Genomic DNA, 27,825 nt, shown 5'->3' with positions numbered 1-27,825 from the left:
ATGTTCTATATACAAATCGTCAAGAGTTTTCGGAAGCACGAGACTAAATAATATTGATGCTTGTGAGCGTTTACTTCTCGAATTACGCCAATTTCTGTTTATTTTCAAAACTTTCAAATTTTTTAAGTTATGCATAAATGCAACTGCAGAAGCTCCTCGGTCGAAGAGGGTATTTTCAGAAAATTCCAGGTACTCGAGACATGTGCTTTTGATAGAAAATTCTTGCATCGCATATATAAGTATATCTTTAATGTATAGATTATTAAAAGTGAGTCGTTTCAAACAAATTGACCATAAATACTTCATTCTCTTGTGATTTAAAGTAAACCCATTATCAAATCTGCCGGACCTTATTACGATATTTGTCAGGTTTCTTCCTCTGAAAACACCAAACGATTTGAATACTTGGTCTATTGGATTTTTATGTAGATCAGTACCTATCGAAAGTGTTATTGAATCTAATTAAGGAAAATGTTCGAAAAAATCTTCCGATATGAACGGTACAACATCTATGGACAGAGACATTATTTTCAGTAAGTTAACATGAGCGAACATTGCCTTGTTAAATTGCACTTTTGCTGACCTAACGAAAATCCCCAAATCTGTCAACTCACTTAACGTACCCCATTGACTGGGAAATTTGAAATTTGGATATATGTCAAACGAAAATTTCCTCAATGACAGGATCTTTAACATGTTTAATATTTTTGTTATGTTATTATCTTGTAAGTATTGTAGTTTATTGTTTTCAATCGACAACTCTTGTAAACCATTCAGTCTGTCGAACGTGCCATCGGGATTTTTTTTTATAGAATTGAAGCTGAGATGAAGACTTCGTAGACGATGTAATCCATGGAAAGCATTTATCTCGATTACTTGTATCCCATTTCTTGCCAAATGAAGGTCGGTGAGGTATCGCAAAGACTGAAAGGCAAAGTCTGGGACTATTCTGATGCTGTTTCTACTTAAGTCCAGATTAGTCGCGTTTACTGGTAAGTGCCTTGGTATTGTGGTCAAGCCTAAATTGCAGCACTTAACATTGGTGCTTTTAACGTGGCATTTCGTTTCATTGCTATAACCTTTAGGTGAAAAAAAATGTAAGTATTAATATAATTTTTGATGTCAAGACAAGTTGAATAAAAGATCTTTACAAACCTTATTCAAATATTATAATCCTGGTACCTTTGATAAGTTTTTATCAAAATCCTTCAGTTAAACAAAAAAACAAAACATTTGAAACAACTCTTTCCGTATTGGTTAAAGCGGCACCACTTGTAAAATACTTGTTCACCGATTTGACTCAAATTCTCATATTTGAATTTATAACCCGGTAAAACATTTATTCAAGTTATAAATGTCTACAACAAACAAGTTAAAGGGCATTGGCTCGAGAATGTGTAGCTTCGTTTCGTGTGTAATTTAAATGATACAGCTTCTAATAAACTACAGAGTTGACCTCCGATTCATATAAGCGATATAAACATAAAGGTAGATATAAATAGAAGCAAACTCGTCCATCGGATTTTTCTAGGGATGTTTAATTTCATATTATAGATTAAAAATATGTCTTAATCATCGTTATTACCTGTATAACAATGATTTTTTGTGGATCAAATCAGTCAATCATATGATTTACCTTTGTTTCACTTTTCAATGTTGACATTCTTTCCCTATAAATAACCTAACACGAACAATGCATTAATTAACCATCTAAAAGGTAATATTTAAGTTGACATGAATACGGATTCAATGAGCTCAGATTATTTTTTCGCAAGTAAATGAATCATCATCAATGTTTTAGCTTAATTTGACAAAAATAAACCATACTGGCTGCTAATGCAAAGTATTATTTTACTATAAGTCTTTTATTGATAATAGAACCAAAAAAATCATAACTGAAATGTTTAACATATCTCGTGCCCCTTTAAGAATTTAAAACCTGATATAGAATGTAGAAAATAGAGCATTCGTAAACATTTAATCTATACAAGTATATATCATAAAACAATAACTGTTAGCTCTTGTTTGTCAGTCACATATAAAAACCCCTTGAATAAATACAAATATATTAAAACTTCCAAAATTCAAAGACAATCACCAAACATTGCATAATCAACAATCACAGACAAATTGTGTTATTTTGATCACCAAGTATGACGAGAAGAGTGTAAATGTGAGTGTTTTATGAACTATTGAAGATATCGCATATATCAGTGAAAATGTGTATTGTCTTTACCTCAAACAGTTATCAATGGTCTACTAAATTGCCAATGGAAATATTTAATGATATGGTTTGAATGAACCAAATGAACTAACGTACCTTCTTATAAGGCTGTTAAGGTCCAAAGGAGTATGATTTTAATAATGTGCATGGTTTTTCTTTTTTCAAGTGTTTGAGATTATTTTAGTAAACAGATATTTATATCACTGTTTCGTTTGCAGACCGATGTATCTCACATATCAACTACCTACACTGTATGTATTTATAATCTGTGTTTTATAGGTAGACAGTGTTGTCCTTGATTTTTCTAAATGCAAAAGCACACCGTGCATGCATTGTTCGTCATGTATGATTGAATTACGTGTCAAACTGTTTTTTTTTTCAATTGTACATGTTTAATTTAAAAAAAGTTGTAGCACAGTAATTTGATCTACATTCAACACCCCGTAAAGAATAATAACAACGCAAACGAATTGTTAAAGATGTGGTGTACGGTTAAGTATTCTTGTTACTGGTTATTAACATTCTACTGCCATCGCTGTAAAGAGGCATAACCAACACAAATAATTTTATAAATATAGAATAAAGGACTTTTTGTTTTTGAGACTGACTTTATCACAGTAAAATATCAGGTGAGCCCGATCGGTAATTTAAAAAAAATAAAAATCACTACAATAATAGAGAAAATAACAAACGAACTTTTTTTTCGCGTCGAATCACGGCGAATCACACTTGACGTCACAGGCTGCATTACGTCATTTGAAATTTTGTCACAGTGCAGTAACCATGGCGTTCTCTTGCACAAAGTATTGAAAAGGAATTATTGCATGTGTTTCATTAATATTCTGCTTTGGACATGACTCTAACAATGGCAAATATAATGGTAGCATACCGGTAAGTCAAATTTCTTTATTTTTCACAGAGCATCAGCATAGATCAGCATAGATCGAGCATGGTATTAAGTCAGACCATTTAATAGAATATCAGATACGATATGAATCAGAAGATCATTTCAGGAGGCATTGTAACCTGACTATAATTTGTATATTATCTGAACAACACAGTCACCCCTAGTCCAAATAATTATGACGTCTGGCAAGGCTATTTTTAATTTTTTTTCTGGGATGCCCCAGAAAAAAATTGAAATAGCGTTGCCAGACGTCATAATTATTTGGACTAAGTCACTCCTTCTAAAGGCTAGCCTACAATTCTGGTCAAAGCAGACCTTTATAGTTCAGTGGTGCCCTGATTACCCCCCTTTTTCAAAATTTATCCTAGATCCGCATATGAATAAACTCATCATAGATACCAGGACTAAATTTTATATATACGCCAGACGCGCGTTAATAAGTTAACTTTTTTGTTCTTTGTTCAATGAATATCTGCCTTTAAATTGACAATGAAACCACATCTTTTAAAATTGTACATGATGGTCCCACAAAAATGTCGAAAATACGTAAATTTCATTTTTTTCTAGCTTCTCTGTTAGACTACCGATAGCGGTACCTTTTTGATCACTATTTATGTGTTGCGTTTAAATATATATTGTAACACTTTATAGTGACTGAACAGGTGAAACAAATACTTCTCAAGAAAAAGAAAACAGCACCAGATATTGTATGAATAAAACTCGGATTGGAACATCATGGACGGTATGTTAGTTGTCACTTCGTACATGTTATATATCAATTATTCTTTTTTTCCAAGTCTATCGGCTTTTTCACGCATTTTCTGTTCACATTTTCAAAACAATCGTTCAAAAAGTCTAAACTAACTTTGTGAAAGTTTCAAACGATGTCAAGTGTTTTATTCGCCAAAAATATCGTGCGTTTCTGTGAAAAAAAATACACGCAATTTTGTGAATGAAAGGGGAAAGTAGATCCTTACGTGTTGCATTCGCGCATGTCATCTGCGTACTAACCTAATAATTTTTATATCACGGCCAGTCCACTTATTTAAACATTGTTTATTTGTATGTATACTTATAAAACTTAAGGTGATGAGACACATTTGACTACGTCATAAACTTTAACACTGAGTATATTTCACTTGTAAAATACAAGAACTGTAGAAAAATGTAACCGGACAAATAATCGAGTAGAAAGTTTTGTTCGAAATATATAATATATATACTTTTAAGTTTGACTTAAATCTATTGAAAACAACATGAATATGTAAACTAGAAATAAGATAATCAAAGATATGATAAATAAAAGCAATAGAAGTAATCCGCTGTTCGAAAGTCATCAATCGATTTAGAAAAAAGGGGCTACAAACCAAAACTGAGGAAACACATCAACCACAAGAAGAAAACAACGAAACAACAGAAACACTGAAGTGCAACAAAAACCAAAAGACAATGCAACAATCACACAGGAAACTATAAGATATCAACTGCCGTTTTCCTGACTTGAATAACAGTATTTAACTGGTACACTTAGGAACGTTTGTCAATTTCTGGGCTTGGGAAACAACATCATTAAAAATAAAGATTTGCTATTCGTTTAAGATAAATTGTTTACAGGTACAACCAAACGTCCATACGAAACTTTGTATCTATGTCAGAATTTAGTGAAGTTGTTAAAAATTAGTTGTAATGATATCCATGACTTAATAATATACCAGTAATCAATTATAGATTAGGTTCATTAAAATATAAAATGTAACTACAGACACTAGCATAGTGAAGAATTTATGATATGTTGACAGCGTCAGACACAGTTTAAAGGAAAATTATATAATTTGGTTCACACATTTGAATTTTGTGAACGGAGTTACACTTACCTGATAGGTTTATATAATTGGATATTCTCTCCGGTATTTTGTCTTATCTCGCTCAAGCGCTTAGCTGATCTTTTAAAAATCATCTACATCTATATCAGTTAAGCGCTTGGAACCTCAGGCAAAAATCCGGCTGAATTCACCAAAGAAATTACTGAGGGGAGGAGGTGGGCAGTATATCAGGTAGGTGTAATTCCGTTCATAAAATTCAAATTTGTGAACCAAATTATATAATTTTATATTCACTCCGTTACACTTACCTGATAGGTTTAAATATTTGGATGCATCAAGAATTCAAAGCAGTACTTTGTTCTGTGGTTGGTAGTAATTTCGTGTTCAATTTATATATATATGTAGGACTCTAAAGTGTGATGGTACTCTAAAGTGCAATGGTCACGCTAAAGTACGGTGGTCTACGCTAAAGTGCGATGGTGTCATAAGCTAAAGTGCGATGGTTGTTTGTTTTTTTAAGTGCGATCAAAATCACGCTAAAGTGCGATGGTATGACACGTTAAAGTCCGATGATGTAACGGGAATGTGGTTCAGGCAATGGTTTTCGTTTGTTGCTGAGTTCCTATTACATTTTTGTTTATTGTTTTGATTAATATGTGTCAAGCCGTAGTTTTTATCTTTTGAAATGTTATACACTGGTCATTGTATAACCCTATATAGCTTGTAGCGGCGTGGACCAATGATTTACGTTGACGGCCGTATGATTATTAGCCGCATACATGAACGGCATTTGAGATTGAATGGATAGTTTATTCTACATCTTCTTATGTTTATTTAAAGTACGATAGTTGTTCAAAAGGTGTAATGGTTACACTGAAGTATTGTTAGTACATCTGGAATGTAGTGGAAGTCGTTTTTTAATAAAATAATATGTTATAAGACAATGCCCCGTGTTAAAGGTCATACTTAATGTTGCATATTTCAATGACATTGGGTCGAAGATAGATAGTTGTCGTATTGGCAATCATATAGTATGATGATACTACACATCTGTTTGTTAGGTTGCTGTCTAATTGACATATGTTAGTATTTATTATTGAACAGAAATAACAAACCCTATAGTATTTTTTTTCGTATTGAATAATTCAATTAAAAAGTAAATGTTTTGATTAAAGTTATTTCTACAATTTCACAAATTAAGTTAACTTATTCCAGCAACAACCAAAAATTCCAGATTGTGATCATTTGTTAGCTCACCTGGCCCGAAGGGCCAAGTGAGCTTTTCCCATCACTTTGCGTCCGGCGTCCGTCGTCCGTCGTCCGTCGTCGTCGTCCGTCGTCGTTAACTTTTACAAAAATCTTCTCCTCTGAAACTACTGGGCCAAATTAAACCAAACTTGGCCACAATCATCATTGGGGTATCTAGTTTAAAAAATGTGTGGCGTAACCCGGCCAACCAACCAAGATGGCCACCATGGCTAAAAATAGAACATAGGGGTAAAATGCAGTTTTTGGGTTATAACTCAAAAACCAAAGCATTTAGAGCAAATCTGACGGGATAAAATTGTTTATCAGGTCAAGATCTATCTGCCCTGAAATTTTCAGATGAATCGGACAACCCGTTGTTGGGTTGCTGCCCCTGAATTGATAATTTTAAGGAAATTTTGCTGTTTTTGGTTATTATCTTGAATATTATTATAGATAGAGATAAACTGTAAACAGCAATAATGTTCAACAAAGTAAGATTTACAAATAAGTCAACGTGAACGAAATGGTCAGTTGATCCCTTTAGGAGTTATTGCCCTTTTTAGTCCATTTTTAACCATTTTTCGTAAATCTTAGTTATCTTTTACAAAAATCTTCTCCTCTGAAACTACTGGGACAAATTAATCCAAACTTGGCCACAATCATCATTGGGGTATCTAGTTTAAAAAATGTGTGGCGTGACCCGGCCAACCAACCAAGATGGCCGCCATGGCTACAAATAAAACATAGGGGTAAAATGCAGTTTTTGGCTTATAACTCAAAAACCAAAGCATTTAGAGCAAATCTGACAGGAAGTAAAATTGTTCATCAGGTCAAGATCTATCTGCCCTGAAATTTTCAGATGAATCGAACAACCCGTTGTTGGGTTGCTGCCCCTGAATTGATAATTTTAAGGAAATTTTGCTGTTTTTGGTTATTATCTTGAATATTATTATAGATAGAGATAAACTGTAAACAGCAATAATGTTCAGCAAAATAAGATCTACAAATAAGTCAACATGACCAAAATGGTCAGTTGACCACTTTAGGAGTAATTGCCCTTTATAGTCAATTTTTAACCATTTTTCGTAAATCTTAGTAATCTTTTAGAAAAATCTTCTCCTCTGAAACTACTGGGCCAAATTTAACCAAACTTGGCCATAATCATCATTGGGTTATCTAGTTTAAAAAATGTGTCCGGTGACCTGGCGAACCAACCAAGATGGCCGCCATGGCTAAAAATAGAACATAGGGGTAAAATGCAGTTTTTGGCTTATAACTCAAAAACCAAAGCATTAAGAGCAAATCTGACAGGGTAAAATTGTTCATCAGATCAAGATCTATCTGCTCTGAAATTTTCAGATGAATCGGACATCCCGTTGTTGGGTTACTGCCCCTGAAATGGTAATTTTAAGGAAATTTTGCTGTTTTTGGTTATTATCGTGAATATTATTATAGATAGAGATAAACTGTAAGCAGCAATAATGTTCAGCAAAGTAAGATCTACAAATAAGTCAACATGACCAAAATGGTCAGTTGACCACTTTAGGAGTTATTGCCCTTTATAGTCAATTTTTAACCATTTTTCGTATATCTTAGTAATCTTTTAGAAAAATCTTCTCCTCTGAAACTACTGGGCCAAATTTAACCAAACTTAGCCATAATTGGGGTATCTAGTTAAAAAAAATGTGTCCGGTAACTCGGCCAACAAACCAAGATGGCCGCCATGGCTAAAAATAGAACATGGGGGTAAAATGCAGTTTTTGGCTTATAACTCAAAAACCAAAGCATTAAGAGCAAATCTGACAGGAAGTAAAATTGTTGATCAGGTCACGATCTATCTGCCCTGGAATTTTCAGATGAATCGGATAATCGGTTGTTAGGTTGCTGCCCCTGAATTGGTAATTTTGAGGAAATTTTGCTGTTTTTTTTGTTATCTTGAATATTATTATAGATAGAGATAAACTGTAAACAGCAATAATGTACAGCAAAGTAAGAACTAAAAATAAGTCACTATGACCAAAATAGTCAATTGACCCCCTAAGGAGTTATTGCCCTTCATAGTCAATTTTTAACAATTTTTCTTAAAATTTGAAGATTTTCAATAACATTTTCCACAGAAAGTACTGTTATAGATAGAGATAATTGTAAGCAGCAAGAATGTTTAGTAAAGTAAGATCTACAAACACATCACCATCCCCAAAACACAATTTTGTCATGAATCCATCTGTGTCCATTGTTTAATATTCACATAGACCAAGGTGAGCGACACAGGCTCTTTAGAGCCTCTAGTTTTTCTCTTCTCTTCTTTTTTTTCTCGTGTAATAAAAATCCTTAATCTGGACAAACATTCTCGTCATAATGCTGTCGAACGTTTATAACGTCGATGTATTTGCCGTAAAACGCACTTTAGATTTTTTGCTTGGTTGGTCTCAACATTACTGTTCTTAACATGATTATAAATTCAAACCTTTTTCTCCTTAATTGTTTATTGATATGTAATGGGCTACTAGTTGGTAAAAAAAGTAAAAATATCAGTTACAACCATGTATTGGGGAAATCCCCTGAATAAAATCGAGCAAGACTTTGTTACATGTGCTATATAATTTTGTATTATTATTCTTATACTATAAATACAAAAACAGATGTAAGTCATCGGGGTTGTTTTTTCTTTGTATTTATAATTAATATCATTTCAGTTTTAATATTGATGTATCATTCGACTGTAACCAGAGCTTGAACAATATACTTCGTCATTCATCGTCCTTGATCTAAGGTGTTATGTTGTTTATTGAAGTAAGCATTTATGGCGGAAAACATGCTTTTAAAGCTAACTTAACCTTTAACTTGTAAGACAGTCGCCTAAGATTCCATAATATTGACAACAATGTCTTAACAAAATATTTTTCTGAATTGCAATGCTCTGTATTTTGAAAAACTCAGAAGTTTTATAGAAACAGTTAATTATGATTATGATTTTATCAATGAAATTTCATGTCAACACAGAATTCGAGGTGCTGATATAGACTAGAATTGACAACAAATATAATATAGATAAGCAGTAGTCTGGCAAATGAATATTTCTTAATCTTATCATAAACTTGGTTCGTTTATTGTGGTGTTTCTTATTAAACTGATATGTGGTTTAGATTTTATTACGATTGTAAAGTCTTATTGTGTCCTTCTCATGTGTTAAATAAACATTTATCCCACTTGCTTTTTATTGTTGCACTTTTCAATGGGTTTTCTCTTTGTTTGATAAGGGACTTTCCGTTTTGATGTTTTGCTTTGCTTTTTTGTGGGTTATTTTGCGTTTCTTTTAGATCTTCCGCATACATATTAGGTTCAAATTGCATTAAATTGATATCGTATGACTTGATTGTAATTGGAGCCGTTAAAATAAATTGACACGTTTTGATAGTTCTACTTCCTTGACTCAAAGTAAGAGAATAACACTTACTCATGTTACTAATTTTATCCATCTAATGCGCTTATCGGGATTCAACTTCATTAAAAACAATAAAATGGATTCAGCCAAGGATGTAACATGATTTCTTTTATACATATATCTATATTTATAAAAACTAAGGAACTGATCTGTGAAGTTTCCACATGTTAAAAAATCCTTTTAGCTAGTGTTTTTTTAATAGAACTCCAAACTAAAGTAGCCGTTGGAACAAATATGGTTTTATCACAACTCACATGTGGATTCAATAACAAATTCAAGATTGGTAATCAACCCCTTCTAGGCAAAAAATGGACTGCAAAAGGAGTCTGAAAAATTAATGATTAATGATTTAATAGATAGCGATGGACATTCAATGTAGTTGCACTAATTAAAAAAAATAATGATATTGATACCAGGGTGTAGTTTCAGTCGTTTACTTTTTTATGAAAATAAAATTGGGAATGGAAATGGGGAATGTGTCAAAGAGACAACAACCCGACCAAATAAAAAACAATAGCAGAGGGTCACCAACAGGTCTTCAATGTAGCGAAAAATTCCCGCACCCGGAGGCGTCCTTCAGCTGGCCCCTAAAAAAATATATACTAGTCCAGTGATAATGAACGCCATACTAATTTCCAAATTGTACACAAGAAACTAAAATTAAAATAATACAAGACTAACAAAGGCCAGAGGCTCCTGACTTGGGACAGGCGCAAAAATGCGGCGGGGTTAAACATGTTTGTGAGATCTCAACCCTCCCCCTATACCTCTAACCAATGTAGTAAAGTAAACGCATAACAATACGCACATTAAAATTCAGTTCAAGAAAAATCCGAGTCTGATGTCAGAAGATGTAACCAAAAAAAATAAACAAAATGACAATAATACATAAATAACAACAGACTACTAGCAGTTAACTGACATGCCAGCTCCAGACTTCAATTAAACTGACTGAAAGATTATGATTTCATCATATGAACATCAGGCACAATCCTTCCCGTTAGGGGTTTAGTATCATACCATCATAACATATATGAGAAGAACATAACCCGTGTCATGCCAACAACTGTTTTTAGAATAAATGTGTCTAGTTCCGATGCAAAGACCTTATCAGTGACTCAATATTAATGCCAAAATATGCAATCTTTAATGACTTGACAACAGTATCGTAATTATATCCCTTCTTAATAAGTCTATTCAAAGTCTTGATATTAAATGTAATGAGATTTATAAGCTTTATGGGCCAATTATTATCAATATCTTAAAATTTATGATAGGATCAAAAGAAATGTACAATGGTTTAACGACAAAACACAAATATCACAAGATAGGAAAAGTGGTTTCAAAATTTCAATAGACATTAAGTGTCATCTGGTACCTTGGTGAATGTTGTCTCATTTGCAATCAAACCATATCATATTTTAAATCTATTTGATGCAGTGTTTATTATTCGTGTTGTGTTAGAGCAGTAGAATGTAACCTCGTGCCTTTAGTGTATGCCGTTATACTTTACAGTTAGGATATTGTGCTTGTGAGAAAGTAGTCTACATATTCTAGAATGTGAAAGTAGAGTTGCCTCATTTGCAGTCATACCATATCTTCTTATTTTTATATGTGTTACCAATATCATTTCAACTGATCGGGTGAGGCTTACGTTTTCATTTGCATAAGAACAGTCTATTTGAAGATGTGTGTGATAAGGATGATAGCCGTTATAATTATAATTGATTTCTAATCACCTATCAATGTCATCAAACGGATATACACTTGAGTGTATAAGATGAGACAAATAACTGAACACATCATTGATGAGTTTTAAATCCCGACACACTAGTCTATAGATGAACTGGTCTTAAATAAGCAAACCAGTTAAACCCTGCCTAATCGAGTGAAATAAATCAATTAATAATATTATCTGATATAAAGTGTATATGATGTCATTTTACAAGACTAAAAATAAAAAGTTACAGAATCTCAAATACAGGATCAAACACAGAGTTTTAGACATACATTAATTTCTGTCCAAAATCAATGCAAACCAAAAATGTACTTTTTATTATGGACTTGTACAAAAATATTTGACGTTTAGAAATAATTTGAATAAAAGACAAATACAAAAGTACAAAATAAGCTACCACTGAATTCAAATATTGTTTTATATTGGACATTAGAAAAAACCCAAATAAATATATATAATAAAAACTAAAAGAGTAAAAGTGAATATTGTAGCATTAAAAGATTATCTTAAAGATATTTTTTGATTTTTTTTAATAATGATTTTTCTTTTTTGTAACAAATAGCCTACATGTAGCACTACATGTATGAACAAAGGTATGCAGAATGGCATATTCACAGCAAGGAAGAATTAAATAAAAAAAAAAAACCATTGAATCTAAAAAGGTGCAACATTAGGTTGAACATAAATAATTATCTAATAACAATGAAATCGAATTCGTTTTTGGAATATCTATTTGTGCAGTTTAAATAATAAAAAAAAAAGTAAACAAAACCAGATATGTTTTTTAAATATTTTATAATAGGCCCACAGGGGCTCCAGTGTTTGCTATATAACTCTATATATATGATTTTAAATGAAACCAGTTGAAACCAATCATATAAAGAAAGTTTCTCATTTTCCTTTACAGCAAAAGTAATATTTGTCTCAATCAAAACTGTAGACATGTCCTCTGAACCTCATTGTTGATGAAAGAAAAATACTTATACTGAAAGGTAGCATTGCTTGAATGTTTTCTTTGCTTTACTTCAACATTGATCGATAATTTATTTATTGACAAAAACCATAAAAAAAAAGCTTCACAGAAAAGCGTATTTTTGACTCCTACTAATATAAATAGTACTTATTATTATTTTATATTTCTGAAATGATGACAAAGGCTCTATATAACTGAATTTCTAGAATAAAGTAAAGTAGTATCTTCCCTTCTTTGGAGAGACATTTTCATCTTTTCATAAAATATTTCCTCCGTATTGTATGGCAGGTTGTCATCGTTTGGCCATTGGATACATGTTATCTTAATCCACATATTCTTCATCACTTCCGGCATATCTGTTATCTTTATATCATCCTTCACGACAACAATCACCATATCTTCTCTTCCCTTCTGAAAAGCATGCATACGGGTCATTTCCATTTCATATGACCCCCAACTACTCTTTAAGAATTCGTGAGTTATAATAAATATTACCTTTCTGCTGGAATCGATTGCATTTAGTACATTTACTGCTATACTTTCACCAGCAATAAAGTCCTTGTCGTGCAGACATAATTCGAAGCCCATACTATTTACCTTGTCATGAAACTGTTTTACCCATACCGAATCTGTGTGACTATATGATATAAAAGCATCATAAATATATTCCTGTTGCAAGTCATTGTAATTTTTCATTTTCATTTTGAATCTCAGTAAAAAGTACTCAACAGCATATTTATATCGAAAGAATACGACGGTTAATATTATGGCAAGTACGACAATGGAGGTTATAGACACGGCAAACGTCAACCAGAATTTCGTTTTGCATGAAATCTCAAATGTCTTAAGGTTGGAAATAACTTCAGACATAAACCTTCTGGAAGCTTGTTCAGTTACACAGGTCAGATCTAAGATATCCGGTACTCGGTTTGTCTCACTTAACCATTTTAGAAACTGTAATGTTTTACAGGAACATTGAAAGGGATTACCTCTCAAGAGTATATCAACTTCTCCAAGCTTTTCAATGTGTTCAATGTCTTCATCATTGAACCATGTAATACTGTTAAAGGTCAAATCAATTATTTTTAATGTTTTGATACTTGCATGAAACTTAGGAAATATTTTGAGATTGTTATATGACATGTTTACTGATGATAACTGCTCAAACCGGCGCAGAAGTAGTCCATCTGGTATACTGTTTATTTTATTAAACGAAAGATTAATATCTTTTAATCTCAGATTCTTACTCAAGAAAGACCCAGCTCCAGCAAGGTTTACAAATCCTTTTCCTAGATGTGACCCACTGGCTTTCAATGTCTTTAAATTTGGAAAACCATATAGCAAATTTATTGACAGCTTTTCGCATCTCCATCCAGACATGTCAAAATACTCCACATTTGTAATTCCTGTAAAAGTTCCAATGCATGACCACATTTCATTGTCCTTCAAGCTTAGCACACGTAGATTGAAACCGTTTATAACTTCAACATCGGACATATCACCACCCATGTTATGTTCTACATACAATTCTTCAAGAGTTTTCGGAAGCACGAAACTAAATAAGCTTGATTGTTGTGAGCGTTTACTTTTCGAACTACGCCAATTTCTTGTAATTTTCAAAACTTTCAAATTTTTTAAGTTATTCATAACTGCAACTACAGAAGCTCCTCGGTCAAAGATGGTATTTTCAGAAAATTCCAGGTACTCGAGACATGTGCTTTTGATAGAAAATTCTTGCATAGCATATATAAGTATATCTTTAATGTATAGATTATTCAATGTCAGTCGTTTTAAACAAATTGACCATAAATACTTCATTCTCTTGTAATTTAAAGTAAACCCATTATCAAATCTCCCTGTATTTATTTCAATGCTCGTCAGGTTTCTTCCTCGGAAAACTCCAAAAGATTTGAATACTTGGTCTATTGGATTTTTAGGTAGGTCAGTACCTATCGAAAGTGTTATTGAATCTAATTTAGGAAAATGTTCGAAAAAATCTTCCGATATGAACGGTACAACATCTATGGACAGAGACATTATTTTCAGTAAGTAAACATGAGCGAACATTGCGTTGTTAAATTGCACTTTTGCTGACCTAGCGAAAATCCCCAAATCTGTCAACTCACTTAACGTACCCCATTGACTGGGAAATTTGAAATTTGGATATATGTCAAACGAAAATTTCCTCAATGACATGATCTTTAACATGTTTAATATTTTTGTTATTTCATTATCTTGTAAGTATTGTAGTTTATTGTTATCAATCGACAACTCTTGTAAACCATTCAGTCTGTCGAACGTGCCAGCGGGAAATAATTTTATAGAATTGAAGCTGAGATGAAGACTTCGTAGACGATGTAATCCATGGAAAGCATTTTTCTCGATTACCTGAATGCCATTTCTTTCCAAATGAAGGTGGGTGAGGTATCGCAAAGTCTGAAAGGTAAAGCCTTTGACTGTTTTGATGCTGTTTTTACTTAAGTCCAGATTAGTCGCGTTTACTGGTAAGTGCCTTGGTATTGTGGTCAAGCCTAAATTGCAGCACTTAACATTGGTGCTTTGAACGTGGCATTTCGTTTCATTGCTATAACCTTTAGCTGAAAAAATGTAAGTAGTAATATAAATTTGTGATGTCAAGACCAGTTGAATAAAAGATCTTTTTACAAACCAGCTTATTCAAATAACAATTTATCAAAATCTCTCAGATAAACCAAAAATGAACATTAGAAACAACTCTTTTCGTATTGGTTAAAGCGGCACTTCTTGTCAAATACTTGTTCACCGATTTGACTCAAATTCTCATATTTGAATTTATAACCCCGTAAAACATTTATTCAAGTTATAAAATCTAAATAGACAAATTAAAGGGCATGGGCTAGATAATGTGTAGCTTCGTTTCGTGTGTAATTTAAATGTAACAGCTTCTAATAAACTACTGAGTTGACCTCTGAATATAACACCTCCGATTCATATAAGCGATATAAACATAAATGTAGATATAAATAGAAGCAAACTCGTGTAATTGGATTTTTCTAGGTGTGTTTAATTTCATATTATAGATTAAAAATATGTCTTAACGTCGTTATTATCTGTATAAGAATGATTTTTGTGTGGATCGAATCAGTCAATCAAATGATTTATCTTTGTTTCACTTTTCGATGTTGACATTCTTTCCCTATAAATAACCTACCACGAATAATGCACGAGTTAACCATCTCTAGCTAAGGGGTTACATTGAAGTTCACATGAATACGGATTCAATGAGCTCGAATTATTCACTCGCAAGTAAATAATTCATCATCAATGTTTTAGCTTAATTTGACAAAATTAAACCATACTGGCTGCTAAAGAAAAATATTATTTCCCTATTAGTCTTTTATAAATGATTGAACCAAAACATCATACTTTATTTGTTTTACATATCTTGTAGCTAGTGCCCCTTTAAGAACCCAAAACCTATGATATGGATCAATGAAGAACATAGAGCATTTGTAAACATTCAATCTGCACTAGTATATATCGTAAAACAATAACTGCTAGCCACTGTTTGTAAGTCACATATAATAACCCTTAAATAAATAAAAATATATTTAACCATGAAAATGCAAAGACAATTACCAAACATTGCATAATCAACAATACAGACACATTGTGTTATTTTAATGACCAAGCAAGATAATCAGAATGTAAGTGTGAGTGTTTTGTAAACTATTAAAACATCGCATATATCAGTTAAAAAGTGCATCAAAATTAGTTCCTTTCTCCTAAAATTTAATCCCACCTTTCTATGTCTATGGTATAACCTTAAACAGTCACCAATGACCGACTGAATTTCCAATGGAAATATCGTAATAATACAGTTTGATGAAACAAATGAAATAACTTACCTTCTTGTAAGTCTGTTACGATCCAAAGGAGTATTATTTTAGTAATTTGCATGGTTCTTCTTTCTTCAAGTGTTTGAGATTATTTCAGTAAACAGATACTTATATCACTGTTTTGTATGCAGACTGATGTATGTTACATATCAAATTGCTTCCTTGTGTGTATTTAGAATCTGTGTTTTATAGGTAGACATTGCATAATCAACAATACAGACACATTGTGTTATTTTAATGACCAAGCAAGATAATCAGAATGTAAGTGTTCAATACGCCAGCGTATGTGACGTCACATTTTTGTAATTACGTTGACGCCTGGACTGATTCGGGTGTGTCTATTCTGTGTTAAACTTTAATAGCATTATGTATTCGGGTTTAGTTTTCTGTAATTAGTTAATACTTCAGTTTCATTATGTATATCTCTTTCATATTCATTTGTTAAAATTTACTGTTTGCAATAGCATGAATTGTTCTATATAATAAGGATGTTCTTATCCCGGGCATAAAAACAATGCCGTATTTGGCAAAACCTTTTCAACTTTTGATTTTCAGTGCTGTACAACTTTGTACCTTTTCACTTTCGATCTTTTATATCTGGGCGTTATGTATTCGGGTTTAGTTTTCTGTAATTAGTTAATACTTCAGTTTCTTTATGTATATCTCTTTCATATTCATTTGATAAAATTTACTGTTTGCAATAGCATGAATTGTTCTATATAATAAGAATGTTCTTATCCCGGGCATAAAAACAATGCCGTATTTGGCGAAACCTTTTCAACTTTTTATCTCCAGTGCTGTACAACTTTGTACTTTTTTCACTTTCGATCTTTTATATCTGGGCGTCACTTGTAAGTCCTGTGTGGACAAGGCGCGTTTGTGGCGTATTGAATTTTAAACCTGATGCTTTTTGTTATCTATTAATCATGTTTTTCTTTGTCTAATATGTTCTCCTATTTATTTGTATTGTAGTCCTGTAATATTATGTTGTCATTTCAATGTTATATTTAACTTTGCCATTAAAGTGCGAGGTTTGGCATGCCACAAAACCAGGTTCAACCCACCACTTTTATTCCCCTTTAAAAGTGTCCTGTACCAAGTCAGGAAGATGGCCATTGTTATATTATTGTTCGTTTCTGTGTGTGTTGCATTTTAACGTTGATTCGTTTGTGTTTTCTCTTATTTTTGAGATATTGAGATCAGACGTGGCACGGTACTTGTCTATCCCAAATTCATGTATTTAGTTTTCATGTTATATTTGTTATTCTCGTGGTGTTTTGTCTGATGCTTGGTCCGTTTCTGTGTGTGTTACGTTTCGGTGTTATGTCGTTGTTCTCCTCTTATATTTAATGCGTTTCCCTCGGTTTTAGTTTGTTACCCCGATTTTGTTTTTTTGTCCCTGGATTTATGAGTTTTGAACAGCGGTATACTACTGTTGCCTTTATTTATAGGTAGACAGTGTTATCCTCGATTATATCCTAAATTCAAAAGGACACCATGCATGCATTGTTCATCGTGTATGATTGAATTACGTTTAATACTGTTGTTGTTTTCAATTGTACATGTTAGATTTAAAAAAAAGTTATAGCATAGAAATTTGATCTACATTTAACACCCCGTGAAAGAATTATAACAAAGCAAACGAATTGTGATAGATGTGATGAACGGTTAATTATTAACACTAATGATTTTATAATCCGAAACCTATGTCCGTTTCCTCATACTAAACTCTTATCTTTTTAATAAACTTTTATCATGTCATTATACAACACCGTTTGAAAACGTTTGTGTTTTGTTTCTGTGTGTTTGTAACGTTGGAGTTTGTTTTAATTGTTTATACATTTGCTTATTTGTATTCATGCTTATAAAACCTAAGACACATTTGACTGAATTAGAAACACTAACACTGGATGTGTTTGACTTGTCAAATATTAGAACGTGACAAAAATATTACTGGACAAATAATCGAGTAGAAAGTTTTGTTCGTAATGCAGAAAATTAAATGTAACAAAAGAAACGAAATTTTGAAATGAAGTGGATGTAAGCATTTTTTTTTACAACCGTACGATTCAAATATAAGAAACACTCAGAAAATGATCGGTGTGAAAAGCCCGTAAATTAACAATACAATTCAGAAACCTAAAGACCCTAATTTTAACAAAGCAAATAGAACAGACATGACCAACGACAAAACACCAAAACAAAGGGGGCTACAAACCAACACCAAATAAACACATCAACCACAAGAGGAAAACAACGAAACAACAAAAACACTAAAGTGCAACAAACACAAAAGACAATGCAACAAACACAGCAACAAACTCTAAGATATTAACTGCCATTTTCCTGATTTGAATTACAGTCTGAACTGGTAACCTTTAGGAAAAAATTTCCCAGAACGTTTCTCAATTTCTGGGCATTGGAAACAACTTCATTCAAAATTAAGATTTGCTATCCGTTAAAGATAAGTTTTGTGCAGGTACAGCCAAACTTCCTAATCAAATTTTGTATCTATGAACGAATCAATGACAATTGCACATAAACACTTTATCAAAAAAGTAAAATCACAAAAAAACTGAACTCCGAGGACGATTTAAACGTAAATTCCCTTATTATCAAATGACAAAATCAAAAGCTGAAACACATTAAACGATAGGATAACAACTGTCATATTCCTGATTTGGTACAGGCATTTTCTTATGTAGAAAATGGTGGCTTAAACCTGGTTTGATAGCTAGCTACATATTTCACTTGTTTTACAGTCGCATTCAATACAAGTTAGATAAACCTCTCACTTGTATGAAAGTCACCTTCAATACAATATTTGTAACTCATCAAAATAGTTACTTGAGAAAAATAAATAACTTTGAATAGGATTTTAACACTGCCAATACTTCTTTCACAGCCATTTTTCTCCTGTTTTGGGTTGTTGCTTGTTGTAACTTTTGTCTTTGTAGCTTTTATGTAGTTCTTTTTCTATCAGAGAAATCCTAGTCCATCTTTAGATATGAACATGGCCCTATGGTGTGGCTCTTATTTGTCCTTACATCATTTCCAGCTACAGTTAGAACGAAAAACATAATGCTTCTAACGCCTGTCATGTCATGCCACAATACAAGGATCAAAACAAAAAATATTATCTTATAGTAATAAAGATAAAATAAAGTAGATGCTTTACCAAGTGTTAATGTGCAAGTCATATTTTGTTCCTTGGACAAAATATATCATCAAGAATTTGATTAACAATCTAAACCTAATCCTGAGCAAATCGGGTACTTGCTTCATAAACTAAACGATTCAATAGTTTTTATGATTTAACGTTGTAAATCTGATAGTATTGCTTTGAATAGGAATATAAAGCAACAAACGGCGATGGATATCGGATACTTTTGCGCCAAATGGAAGTTCATTTGAGCATATGGTGCAAGACAATTGGTACCGTTAATTTTATTGAGCCAAATGATATTTCCTTTGCGCTTAGATAAAACAAATTTGTATGTGTCAATATGCAGGTAAATAGTATAAAAAAGTTTTATTCAAAAGAGACATAAAATAATAACTTTTAAACACATATTATCCGTAAACTGTAATCGTTACCATCAGGAATGCACACTGATGCGTTCTTAAGTCATACGAAAGTAGTGACTTTTGGAAAATAAAGTGAATCCAATTCTTGAACCATTGTATGCATATAACATAAACTTATAACTTTGCACGATACTATCCTTTTTTACGCATCATATCGTCTTATCGTCAAATAAATATTTCACTCGCTTAGTGTTGATGTGATGATATGGCAGCTTATTAAAGGTCGTATTTTGTAGCCGACGTTTACCGACTGTACCATTTGTAAACAATCAGCAAAGAAGAGTGGATATTGAGGTAAGCATGTGTTTAACAATAACAATAATATATTGTTTATTTCGATGACTGAGCAATATTTACGTTTGTTGACCCTGTCTGCAAGTTGTGTTTTCCCCACTGCACTTGCGTATTGCGATCACCGGATTTTACGAGTAAGGTAAAACTGTAGTAACTGAATACTGAGAAAACGCGGGCTTATTGTTGGCTGGAAGCCAGCAATTTAAAAAAAGTAAATGTTTTCTCAATTTCGTCAAACTAAAAAATTTTGTCAGACAAACGTATAAGTTTGATAACAAATACCTAGCCATTTAAAAATAGAAAACACATGCATCCTTTTTTTTTAATTTGAAGTTTCATATTATTTTAATAGGATACTTTTAATATTAATGTTAAAACATAGTACTTTAATAAATTTTGTTCGAACACTTGACTAGTAGGCAACGGCTCGAATTTCCTAATGTACACTAGATAACCTGTATTTGTTATCATAAAAAAGTACAAACTCATTTCCTCTATATAAAAATATAGAAATAGGGTATGCCTGACAATGAGACAGCTATCCACCACGCTTAAATGAGGTTGATGAAAGCAGTTAAAGGCATCAATTTGAGAAAACCTATATTGTGTATAGTGCATATTTTCCCTCGATATCAACCGTACAGACTTCACTATATATTTTTACCATTAACCTAATGGGAAATAAATCTCAGCAGAAATAAGAGAATCATAGTAGTTGACTACGTTATACAACTTGTCATTATAAGCTGCTATAACCATATCGTCTTTGTAATCCACACTGAAATCGAATATATTGGAATACACGTTTGATTTTAATCAAAAGTTTGAAACAACACATTAATTTATAAAGACATTTTTGCATTTTGAATATACTTTCATAGTCTTCCTTCATCGTCTTTTGTCATTTTGAGACTCAAAACGTATGTCAAGGTATTAACGGGAAAAATATATTAAGTTTTCCTTGCTGAACGCAAATTTACTGAAACCAATACGCTGTGTCTTCATAGGTATAGGAAGATGTGGTATGAGTGCCTAGTATGAGACAACTCTCTATCCAAATGTACATATGAAGCAATGATGTTTTTTGACTTTCAACTGTAATTAATTTTGTCTATTGTTTATTTGTAACTAGATATAGACAGATGTGGTATGAGTGCCAATGAGACAACTCTCCATCCAAATAACAATTTATAAAACAAAAACCATTATAGTTCAATGTACGGCTTTACTACTTTAGAAAGAGGTCAACATGAAGGATAATGCTAATAAAGTTTATTAATAAAACAATTAATTTACTTGAAGAAAGAAATCTTAAGAAAAAAATGTTATTTGTTTGCATTTTTTACCTTTTTTTGAAGTGTTAAACAATGTTTTATAGTAAGGTATAAGGCTTATATTCTTTACTTAAATCTACAATTAACTTGCTACGTATGTTATGTCATTTCGTATTGAATTGCTGATTCAACGGATTTTCCTACTTCTATTGTATAGTAAGATTATTTCACTCCCTGATGAATATGATGTACACCAAACTTTTTTATATGTACCTTTAAATGCGTTTTCAAAAACTACTGGACAGGTATCTACCGCATTTATATGACGTTTTATATGTACGTGCAATTTACTGATATCGTATTATTGTAATCGGAGTGTTAAAAATACACATGAATAATTCAGCTTCCTAAATGTAAATAATTTAAACAAACAAAAAAAGCAATTGATAAATTGAAGGTTAAATAAGAGCTTTGTTATTATTTTTTAAAAAGAAGTAGTTATTTCTCCCTTGAATAACAGTAGTGTCGATGCTTGCTTTTTTGTATTTAAAGAAGAAGACGATGTATTATTTCTAATGAGACAAACCCCCACACCAGTCCAAATGACATAAAAATTAACACATATAGGTCATTGTACCGACTTCAATAATACGCAAAACTTAAACAGCATAGTTCTATGAAGATATCTTGATCGATACTTGTGTAAACTTTTACGTCGATAACATTCGTATCTAGTGGTCGTTTTTTATAATGATATGATGTCCTAGATATCGCCAACCAGTTTAATCGTAGTAATTCTACTAATAGCATAAACGCAGCAATGCACAACATTGGCTGTCCCCCGTCACACCCCCCTTTATAAAACGACCCAGTCGACTCAGTTTGAAGCTAAAAAAAACAAGTTTTACGAAAGATATGCTTCAATACAATACGATCATCTCTATGATAAAACAAGAACTACAAATCAGTCTATTTCAGATATTTTAAATTCAGTATAAAATTATGTAAAACAAACATTACCTAACACCATGCTATCGTCGTAGACAACGGAACAGGGTGACGTAATATGAAGCATTCTTGTGTCGAATAAGCAACGGACGTTTTCATGTTGCGACAAAGATCAGTCCTCTTTTTAGGTAAAAGTAAAAATTCTATGTGTAAATATTTTTTTTCGACTGGAGATTAGGACTCCACCGTACATAATGAACGGTCATTCGTCGAATGATTAAGTGATCCCAAAGAAAATTTCAGAAATCTACATCATCTTAACAAGCTAAGGGTGCTATTTGAAACCACAAAGGAGGTCAATCTTGTTAGAATTCACCAATTTGAAATTTCGAATGTTCAGCACATTCTACAAAGTGAAATAGTTCTTACTGTCAACTGATATATACTGAGGATTGTCATATCCCATACATCAATTACCGTATACGTATTTGTAACAACTTTTTTGAATTTTGGGTCCTAAATGGTTTTTAACGTTATACCTGCTTGGCTTTATAACTATTTTGATCTGAGAGTCATTGATTAGTGTTATGTAGACGAAACGCGCGGCTTTTCAGACGACCTCGGAAAACTAAGAGCAGGACACGTAGGAAATAAGATCCCAATAATCTAATCTTATTTCTGCCTGCAGGATAACATACTTTATCAGCTAATACAGAAAGATTAGTAGCATATTAACATTTCTAACCAAAAGCTTCAGTACTCCATCCTAAGTTTCATATAAAAAGAAGATGTGGTATGATTGCCAATGAGACAACTGTCCACAAGAGACCAAAAATGACACAGACATTAACAACTATAGGTCACCGTATAGTCAGCTATAAAAGGCCCCGATATGACAATGTAAAACAATTCAAACAAGAAAAATAACGGTCTTATTTATATAAAAGAATGAACGAAAAACAAATATGTCACACATAAACAAACGACAACCACTGAATTACAGGCTCCTAACTTGGGACAGACACATACATAAATAGTGTGGCGGGGTTAAACATGTTAGCGGGATCCCAACCATCCCCCTAACCTGGGACAGTGGTATAACAGTACAACATAAGAACGAACTATAAAAATCAGTTGAAATAGGCTTAACTCAGCATACCCTGTTCTCGTAAACATTAGACGAAAACACCATGTTAATCCGCAGAATACAACTAAATTTACTATTTCAAATCTTTATGCGTCTCAAACGTTTTTCTTCGAACACATTCACGAATAACGTAAAAGCTTAACATGTCAAAGTCAAAGATAAATGGGTACTGATACACGTGTATTAGCAAAGTTAAATAAGTACTGATGCGTTTGTATTATCAAAGTTAAATGAGTTCTGGTACGTGTGTATAATTAAAGATAAATGAGTACTAATACGGTGTATTTTCCTACATAAACTAGTACTACATGATACGCGTGTATTATCAAACACAGCTGAGTACTGATACGCGTGTTTTGAACAGATATTTCAGGTTAAGGAGGAGTATTTGCGAAAATACCAGTTGAGAGAATGCTAAATTTCGCGAACCGTAAGGCGAGGGAAACTCATCCTTAAGACTGGTATTTTTTGCAAATACTCCTCAAGAGCATGCTATATCTGTTTAATTACACCGAATGTTAACGTTAAAAAAAAGCATTGATGACCGTGACATTACTAGCGTCCAGTCAAATAGAGTATTTTTTGGCAAATACCACGGCAGAGAGGGTAAAAAGGGAATATCCTTTTTGTATATACCCTGATGGCGTTAAAAAATGAACGATATTCATTTGATAACAGTAAATTGGTGAAAAATACGCTGGCTATCAAACAGAAAATGTATGAGCGTATGCACACCACAATGGATGAGCGTATGCTCACCACATCTTCTTTTATCAATGTATGAGCGTATGCTCATTTTCAATCATTGTTGAAATATTATCTTGTAATATATTTATAGTACCTAAAAACAAAGAACATGGGTGGCCTGTTGAGCATGTGAGGCCAACATGTTGCCGGTCCCGCGGTCTTCCCGACATTTTCGGGGCCTTAAAAAGAGATACTTTATGTAGAAAAGAAAATTGAAATACAATATAATTAATTATCAGTTCTTTCACAGTTGGACAAACGTAGTTATTAAAACAAAATCACAAAACATCAACAGTCCATATCATGGCGTAACACATTTCAAACAAATATGATCTATTACTTTACTTTGAAAGTCCATAAAATGTTAAATGTTCCCTTTCGCACATTTAGCTGCTTCTCGCGTGGATTACTGTCGTTCTGCAACATAGTCTTCCTTAGTCGGGTTGTTATTTCTTGTTCCATGTACGTGTTTTGACTTTCTATACGGATTGCGAGCGGATATAACTTTACAATTGGTCTATTTGTAAGTCCGTTCTTAGTTCTCACAACTGCTGAACGAATGTGTCCGTCATTTCATTTATGTGATGTGTACCGAGGTAGTTGAAACATAAATTGTTTCGTTAAACGGCAGCGAGGTGTTTATCTAAACGCGTATTTTCGGGCAATTGGTAGAGGAATGTATATCTCTGCAGAAAATACACGACTTAGCTGTCAAAAGATAACCCAACAAATTCACATTGCAAGTGAAAACAAGCATACATAACTACGAAAAATACTATCTTTTACCAATTTCTAGAATTGAATGATGAACACAGGTTCACAGTAACCCTTTATATGACCTACTGTTACCACATTTTAGCAACAGATATTTGAGGTTAGCTGTTATTTTGGACAGATATGTCAAAGATTAGAAGTGATCAGAAAGATAATAAAAAGAAGTAGAAATCTGACAACGAAATAATTCTTACATCTATCACAAACTTGTAAGGTAAATTATAAATACAGGCAACAGGTGTATACCGCTGTCAAATTATGTCATTTGTAATTAGAATAATATTAATAGGTCATCTTAGTTGATATATAAATAAGGAGATGAGGCATGATTGTCAATTTAACAACTATCACCCGAAGTTCAAATAAATTGGATGTCACTAATTATCAGCATTCGTACGGCCTTCAATAAATAGATAAAACCCTTTCGTATAGTCGGCAGTTCTATATATTCGAGAGGTTTAGTCAGCTTTAAAACCAGGATAAATCCATCATTTCTACATAAACAATACAGGTACCAAGTCAGGAATATGACAGTTGCTATCCATTCGATAGATGTTTTTGAGGTTTTGATTCGGTCATTTGATAAGGCAACAGTAGTAAACAGCTGTTCAAAACTCATAAATCGATAGAAAAAAAACCAAATTCGGGTTACAAACAAAAACCAAGGGAAACGCATTAAATATAAAACGACACAACATTTTTAAAATGTAACACACACAGACACGAACTAAGCATTAGACAAAATCTGATGAGAATAACAAATATAACATCAAAAATAAATAGAAAAGTACCTTGAAACGTCGTATAATAATGTGAATTCACACTCAAAAATAAGAGAAAAAAACGACACAAAAGAAACACAACGTTAAAAGGAAACACACACAGAAACGAAACACAACGTTAAAAGGTAACACACACGAAAACGAAACCCAACGTCAAAAGGTTACACACACAGAAACGAACTATGATATAACAATAGCCATATTCCTAACTTGGTACAGGGCATTTTGTAAAGAAAAAAATGGTGGGTTGAATCTGGTTTTGTGGGACTCTCCATTTAAAGTTTTCCTCGGTGTTCGATATTTTTGTTATTTTAATTTGTACACCGACATGAACACAATGCAATGTAAGTAGTCTAGTTGTGTTCTTTCCCGTGTATATAATGTATACCCGACTTGCATTTTATTGGTGTATTTTTCAATGGTTTTGTTCTCTATTTCAATCTTCCGCATTCATATAAAGTTCTAATTATATTTAATCGGTATCGTATGTCTCGATTGTAATCGGAACCTTTAAGATAAAGTGGATTTAATGTTCACCTTCTTTGATTAAAAGACCGATAATACCATATTATAAATAATATTCGTCAAAAGCGGTAATACCTTCATCATGAATACTGAAAGTCATTTTAAAAAAGCCAGGGATGTATAAGCAGAATTAACTTGTAGTCTATTTATGCCCATGTTACATCAATCTTAAAAAAACAAAATGTTGCAAACCATTTGACCTACTTCCATGACAAATATGGTGTTGTCGACGCTAGTAAACCCCCTAAACAACAAGGTTCTTATGTGAAAATAACATTAGATAAACTGCATGATAAATGAATCAGGTATAATAATTCATTAGGAAACTAAACATATACCCCTCGACATTTACTAAAGAGGAATATTGAATAACCATAGGTCTATTCTTTGTTCTTTGTAATTGCAACTTGATCCGTCAGTACTGTATTCGATACGTAAACTGCGCATTTTTCTTACAAAACACGGTATATTGATTGGTCTTCAACGAAACCTCTTTATATGCCTTTCTGTGCATCTTTGCAAAATATTAACTTGTTTTTATTGAGAAAAAAAATGATTAATTTACTTGTGGTACTTGTACATCCTGTCATAAAGTTATTGTTAATGATATTCTCGTATTTGTGTTAATGTTTGCTAAAATGCTTTGTCTGAAAGCTTTTTTGTGTTAATGTGATACATACAATGTGGCTCTGTATTTATACATCCCGTTATTGTGCTATTATAAACCATGCTTGTCTTTCATTTTTGCTGTGTGCTTTGTCTATATGCCTTTTTAAGTTTCTTTGATACACACATAACGTCGCTCTGTACTTATACAGCCTGTCATTGTGTTATTGTACGATGTTAAATTTGTGTATTCTTGTCTTTTAATTCTTAGCTAATATGCTTGGACTATATGCCATTTTGTGCCTTTTTGTTACATTATTTGTGTTTTTAGTGATTAAGATGAAGATGTTGACTGCTGTACTCATATTTTTGAGATTTGTACCTACTATATCTGTTTGTATTGTTAACGCGTTGTTGTCAATGTAATGGAATTTGATGCGACTGTCATACAAATGAGAGGTGTTGCTAGCTATAAAATCAGGTTCAATTCACTATTTTCTGCATAAGAGAATGCATGTACCAAGTCAAGAATATGATAGTTGCTATCTATGAGTTTGATGTGTTTAAGCTTTTGGGTTTGCTTTTTGATCAGGGACTTTCCGTTTTGAATTGTCCTCGGAGTTCAGTATTTTAATGACTTTAATTTGTATAGTTCATACGCTCTAAGAAGACTATTTAATCTTGCAAGATTATTATAACATTTGACCTTTCTACACTTTACACAAGTTATCCCCATTCCAAACTTAATGAAACATTGAAAGAGTTGGTTCTGCTTTGTTTGATAAAAAATGTCCTACGTAGATACAACTATCTTGTCCTCCTTCCTATTCAAAAAACAAATTCTATGAAATTGACATAATCAAAATGCTTGATTTCTTGATTGACATAAAAATAAAATTAAGAA

At 32.5% G+C, this 27,825-nt stretch overlaps 1 protein-coding gene across 2 annotated transcripts; it reads right to left on the bottom strand.

Moving 5' to 3' along the window:
• Positions 1-11,553: 11,553 nt before the first annotated feature.
• On the bottom strand, positions 11,554-16,410 carry LOC139493403 (toll-like receptor 4). Of its 2 annotated transcripts, none has more exons than XM_071281781.1 (2): positions 16,246-16,410; positions 11,554-14,955 (listed from the first exon to the last, which is right to left on the bottom strand). In XM_071281781.1, the coding sequence occupies exons 1-2, from the start codon at positions 16,295-16,297 to the stop codon at positions 12,545-12,547; spliced, it is 2,463 nt and encodes an 820-aa protein (XP_071137882.1). In that variant the 5' UTR covers positions 16,298-16,410; the 3' UTR covers positions 11,554-12,544. The 2 variants fall into 2 exon arrangements, with proteins under 2 accessions (XP_071137882.1, XP_071137883.1); XM_071281782.1 differs by having other exon boundaries at positions 11,554-14,949; positions 16,246-16,399.
• Between the last annotated feature and the right edge of the window lie 11,415 nt (positions 16,411-27,825).

The sequence above is a fragment of the Mytilus edulis genome, chromosome 10 (genome assembly GCF_963676685.1).
Source record: "Mytilus edulis chromosome 10, xbMytEdul2.2, whole genome shotgun sequence".
Lineage (NCBI taxonomy): Eukaryota > Metazoa > Mollusca > Bivalvia > Mytilida > Mytilidae > Mytilus > Mytilus edulis.
Note: the sequence above shows the minus strand (reverse complement) of the source record. Positions and strands in the feature narration are given on the sequence as shown.